Raw genomic sequence first — 420 nt, 5'->3', positions numbered from 1 at the left:
ATTTTACTATATGTTTTATTATTTTTAATGTTATTATAGTTTTCTGAAAAGAGTTCTCTATCTGTGTTTTTTGTTTTACTTTTATGTATGCCCCACGAGACCAAAGTCAAATTCCTCGTACGTGTCACCCTACCTGGTGATAAACCTGTTTCTGAACCTCCAGGAGTCTCACTGACCTCCACCTACTCTGTCATGGTCTAATACTCAAATAAAATACTACACATCTTTAATGCAGAAGAAAAACACACCTGGCTCATCATCTGTACTAGGTTTGTTATGTAAATGTCCTAGTATAGTATGCCTTAAAAGAATTGTGGATATGATACCGTAAGAAAATTGTAGAATTGTATCCCATTAAAAAATCATTCAAACAAATTCATTAAAAATGTGTATTATAAGTATGTCATAAACATATTTTGG

General features: G+C 31.9%; 1 protein-coding gene across 1 annotated transcript in view; it reads left to right on the top strand.

Moving 5' to 3' along the window:
- mrps11 (mitochondrial ribosomal protein S11) overlaps positions 1–175 on the top strand; it is a 2,659-nt gene extending 2,484 nt beyond the window's left edge. Inside the window, exon 5 of the mRNA XM_010795771.1 lies at positions 164–175. Within this exon, the coding sequence (XP_010794073.1) occupies positions 164–175 (12 nt within the window). The remainder of the gene's footprint in view (positions 1–163) is intronic.
- The last annotated feature ends 245 nt before the right edge of the window (positions 176–420 follow it).

The sequence above is a fragment of the Notothenia coriiceps genome, unplaced genomic scaffold, assembly GCF_000735185.1.
Source record: "Notothenia coriiceps isolate Sejong01 unplaced genomic scaffold, NC01 NC01_scaffold00037246, whole genome shotgun sequence".
NCBI lineage: Eukaryota > Metazoa > Chordata > Actinopteri > Perciformes > Nototheniidae > Notothenia > Notothenia coriiceps.
Note: the sequence above shows the minus strand (reverse complement) of the source record. Positions and strands in the feature narration are given on the sequence as shown.